This window comes from Brassica oleracea, chromosome C2, assembly GCF_000695525.1.
Source record: "Brassica oleracea var. oleracea cultivar TO1000 chromosome C2, BOL, whole genome shotgun sequence".
Lineage (NCBI taxonomy): Eukaryota > Viridiplantae > Streptophyta > Magnoliopsida > Brassicales > Brassicaceae > Brassica > Brassica oleracea.
In genome coordinates this window covers 12,023,712-12,028,118 of record NC_027749.1, presented here as the reverse complement: position 1 = coordinate 12,028,118, position 4,407 = coordinate 12,023,712, and the positions used below count along the sequence as shown (strand labels likewise).

At 38.5% G+C, this 4,407-nt stretch overlaps 1 protein-coding gene across 1 annotated transcript; it reads left to right on the top strand.

Moving 5' to 3' along the window:
* The first annotated feature begins 2,602 nt into the window (after positions 1 to 2,602).
* LOC106325620 (growth-regulating factor 7) lies at positions 2,603 to 4,037 on the top strand. Its single transcript, XM_013763665.1, has 2 exons — positions 2,603 to 3,046; positions 3,133 to 4,037. Exons 1-2 carry the CDS (start codon positions 2,932 to 2,934, stop codon positions 3,999 to 4,001), a joined length of 984 nt encoding a protein of 327 aa, XP_013619119.1. The 5' UTR covers positions 2,603 to 2,931; the 3' UTR covers positions 4,002 to 4,037.
* Positions 4,038 to 4,407: the final 370 nt, after the last annotated feature.

The window sequence follows — 4,407 nt, the reverse complement described above, 5'->3', positions numbered from 1 at the left end:
TAAGTCGTCTGGACGACTTTCTGGTAAGTCGTCTGGACGACTTTCTGGTAAGTCGTCTGGACGACTTTCTGGTAAGTCGTCTGGACGACTTTCTGGTAAGTCGTCTGGACGACTTTCTGGTAAGTCGTCTGGACGACTTTCTGGTAAGTCGTCTGGACGACTTTCTGGTAAGTCGTCTGGACGACTTTCTGGTAAGTCGTCTGGACGACTTTCTGGTAAGTCGTCTGGACGACTTTCTGGTAAGTCGTCTGGACGACTTTCTGGTAAGTCGTCTGGACGACTTTCTGGTAAGTCGTCTGGACGACTTTCTGGTAAGTCGTCTGGACGACTTTCTGGTAAGTCGTCTGGACGACTTTCTGGTAAGTCGTCTGGACGACTTTCTGGTAAGTCGTCTGGACGACTTTCTGGTAAGTCGTCTGGACGACTTTCTGGTAAGTCGTCTGGACGACTTTCTGGTAAGTCGTCTGGACGACTTTCTGGTAAGTCGTCTGGACGACTTACTGGAAAATCGCCTGGACGACTTCCTGGAAAGTCGTCTGGGCAGACGACTTACGGGGCAGACGACTTACGGGGGTTAGAAACGTAAAAAAATTTCGGTTTTTTTGTTTGTTCACAAGGGGTTGGTTGTAATTTCAATAGCCTTTTAGATTACTTTTGCATTTGTTTCAAGTTTGGGTTAACCATTCTGTTTGAAATCAAGTTGTGAGTCATATTTGGCAATTTTCCCATATTTAAAAGTTGATTTCAAATACTATGAGAAATTATGAATTTGAAAACCTGAAATATATGGTTAAAACTACTTTGATGGAACAATAGTTGCTATATAAGTTCTTTAGTACATTTCTATTCACACATGAAGACATAGTTTCATTTCACGATTTTATCTGCATTGACATTTAAATTTAACGAAACATTGGAGGCGATCGGTAATGGATATGGCTGTTCTACATAACCTAAATTTTCTCCGCAATAATAAAATCAGAGCAATTAAGCTTTAGTTAGAAAATCTAAAGGTACAGTCCAGTTTTTTTAAATATATATATATTTTCTCTATATTTGTTTTTACAATTTTATGTTTAGTATTTTTTTTTTTAAACCTTGAAATAGTTCTACTTAAATAAAATCTAAAAATGAATGTGAAAAATTTACAGCTTAAATTTTAAAGCAAAACATCCAAACTACAACTTTTAACAAATCAACAACCTTATTTAGAAAAAAGAAAACATATAGGAATTAGTGACGGACCAGTTACCACTTTAACCAGCCCAAAAATTAATCAACAAAAAAAGTCATTGGTACTCTAGATTTTAGTGCGGTCATTAAGCAACTTTTACCAAAACTGCTACCAATTTCATACTGTTCTAGCATACGCTTAATAGTTTTTCAAGATTTAAGGCGTGTCATATAACACTCCATTTCATTTAATAGGCTTGCCTCTGATGGGAATGGTCTAGTTTTGGAGAGATCTAGGTTTGAAATTTTTTACGACACTAAATTTGTGTAGCTGTCCGGATATAAGATCATAGTTTGAAATTCATTTGAAAATCCAGATAAAAATCTATCCTTGAGCTACACCCCCTTTAAAGAATTAGTCTAAACCTTTTCATAAAACGAAATACCCCATGTTAACAAAAAAACATTATTTAAAAAAGTCTGCTTTCAAAGAGCCAAAACAACATATGCATTTAAAATAAAAGATCAACTTTTAATTGGATGTGAAAGAACAGAACATCAATATTGAAATGGGAAAAGACTGAGAAGTCAGAAAAAAAAGACAATAAATGGGGACATGGGTCCTGAAGAAGAGAGTGTACACATCAACTTTTACCATCTTATTTTGTCTGGTGGCTTTGTGCTTCTTTGGATTCAAAGCTTGAGACAAACGGAAAGACATTATTACTTGGCTACCCAACAACTTCACTTTCTGTGCTCTTGTCACAATCTCAAGCCCATTTCTTATCTATCCAACGTATCATGATTCCTTTTGAGAAACTACAACAAAGAGAAAAGATATTTCAGCAATTTGATACAGACGGGTAGTGTATATTAGAATTAATATTGTATACGCTATTAAGCTCAGGATGTTGACAAATTCATCTTCTCTTTATATTGAACATGATTATGAGCTCCCCTAGCTAGTACACTAATCAACTTTGTCGACCATGGGATCTACAGGTCGGTTTGCGTTTAGTAGCCAAATGCAAACACAAAAATTGAGAAATATGATGGTTTTTTGGCCTGGCTTGATGGGTCATTTATTTACCGATTTTTTTTCAGACTAGACCGGACCAGTCCGCAGGGTTTTGGTCCACCACAACATCTCAGAATTTAGCATATGCAATGAGTTAAAGTCCACCATATCCATTAGACCAAACGTTTCTAATAACCAACCATTTATTATTTTTATATGATCTTAATTATCTTTTTTAATCTTTAAACTTTTTATCCATCTACATACTAGAGATTCAAGAGAAAACATCTCCACCGTAAGATCGTTACATCCCCCTAACTGATAATGGTCTCAAGATGGGTCTGTCTTTTAAGGATCGATCCAAATGTCGGAAGCATGGAGGCATACTATAGGACAATCTTGGCGGCAACCCATCACTACTCATCCATTGCACACAACCCATTCCCTCTCTCCCTCTCTCTTCAATGTATATATATGTTACATTACTATGATACGGAGTAAAGGCAAGGAACATTTAATCATCATCTCCATTTCTCACCAATTTTTATATCCCACACAATCTGCAAGTCTGCAACCTTCAGTAAAACAGATCTTCACTTTCTTTCTTTTGAAAAAAGCCACATGTTGAAATAATGATCTTCACAACCTGCAACCTTCAGATCCTTCAGTCTATTCTCAACAAGATAAAAAAGTGAAAATATTCCCATACTCTTTACAATAGTTTTAAACTTCAAATCCTCATGGACTTTCTCAAAGTTTCTGACAAGACAACAACTCTCTATAGAAATAACTCTCTATTTGGGTTGAATCAACAACAAATGGAGATTCATCCTCATCCTCATGTCATTACTCCTCGTAACAATCTCTCCTCTCTGTTCTCTTCATTTGATTTGATTCTCAAAACATAGACTAACGAATGTTCCTCTCATGATTTGTAACAGATGCAGGAAATGGAGTTATGGGATGTTACTATTATTACCCTTTCACAAACGCGCAACTAAAGGAGCTCGAGAGACAAGCGATGATCTACAAGTACATGATCGCATCCATTCCCGTTCCTTTTGATCTCCTTGTCTCATCATCCTATGCACCTCCCTGTAATAATAAAAACGCTGTCGGAGACTTAGAGCCGGGGAGATGTCGGAGAACAGACGGGAAGAAATGGAGATGCTCGAAAGAAGTAGTCTCTAATCACAAATACTGTGAGAGACACTTGCACAGAGGCCGTCCTCGTTCAAGAAAGCATGTGGAACTTCCTTACTCTCGCCCTAGCAACATTGGTGGTGGTTCCGAGAAAAACAGAATTCTTAGCTCTATAAAAGACACAACAGTCGTCGAGCCAAAGGAGGTTTCATCAGCCCTCTCAAACTACAGAGGAATCGAGATCTTTCCTGCATCGGCGTCAAACGAGCAAGAAAACAAGTATCTGAACTTTATAGATGTGTGGTCCGATGGAGTAAGATCATCTGAGAAACTGAGTACCCCTGCTTCTTCTTCCCCCAATGGCAATCCTTCTCTTTACTCGCTTGATCTCTCTATGGGAGGAAACAGCTTAATGGGCCACGATGAAATGGGCTTAAGGGTAATTGGGCCGGGCCGTGATGATCCTCACGGGTATGGTCCATATGGCGCTGTCGTGTCTTCTTCACTTGATGAGATGTCGAGATGGCTTGCTCCCACTTCCGCCACGCCCGGGGGACCATTAGCGGAGATACTGAGGCCGAACCCGAGTTCAGCGTTTTCTGGCGAAATGGAAGCGAATAGCTTGACGGCGACTCCTACTCCGAGCTCGTCGCCGTTGTCGACTTAGCTTGAACATAGCTTGGTTTATAAGCTATCCTAATGAGTTTAGGAGTTTATATGAGTTATATAAGGAGATGTCAATCTTGTGGCATAACTTGTGAGTTTAGAAAAAAAGCTTTGAGTTGAGTTTAAACTATAATAAAGTGAATCTTTATATTTGGATCTTGAGAGTATACGATTTCAATAATTGGTATCAGAGCTTCTATTGAAATCGGTTCAAAAGCATCCAAATTCGTGAAACAGAGTTATTAGTAAGAAGATAAAACATGGGGGATATAATAGCAGCAACAACACCTACGACAAAGGAGAGAATTTCATCGTCAATTCAATGCCCAATGCTTACAACTACAAACTATACGGTATGGAGCATGAGGATGAAAGCGGCACTTAAGGTACATAAAGTCTGGGAAGCG

Coding starts and splice junctions, on each gene's coding strand:
- LOC106325620 (XM_013763665.1), top strand. CDS start 2,932: ATGGACTTTCTCAAAGTTTCTGACAAGACAACAACTCTCTATAGAAAT. Junction 3,047..3,132: donor TCCTCATGTCATTACTCCTC/GTAACAATCTCT, acceptor GATTTGTAACAG/ATGCAGGAAATGGAGTTATG.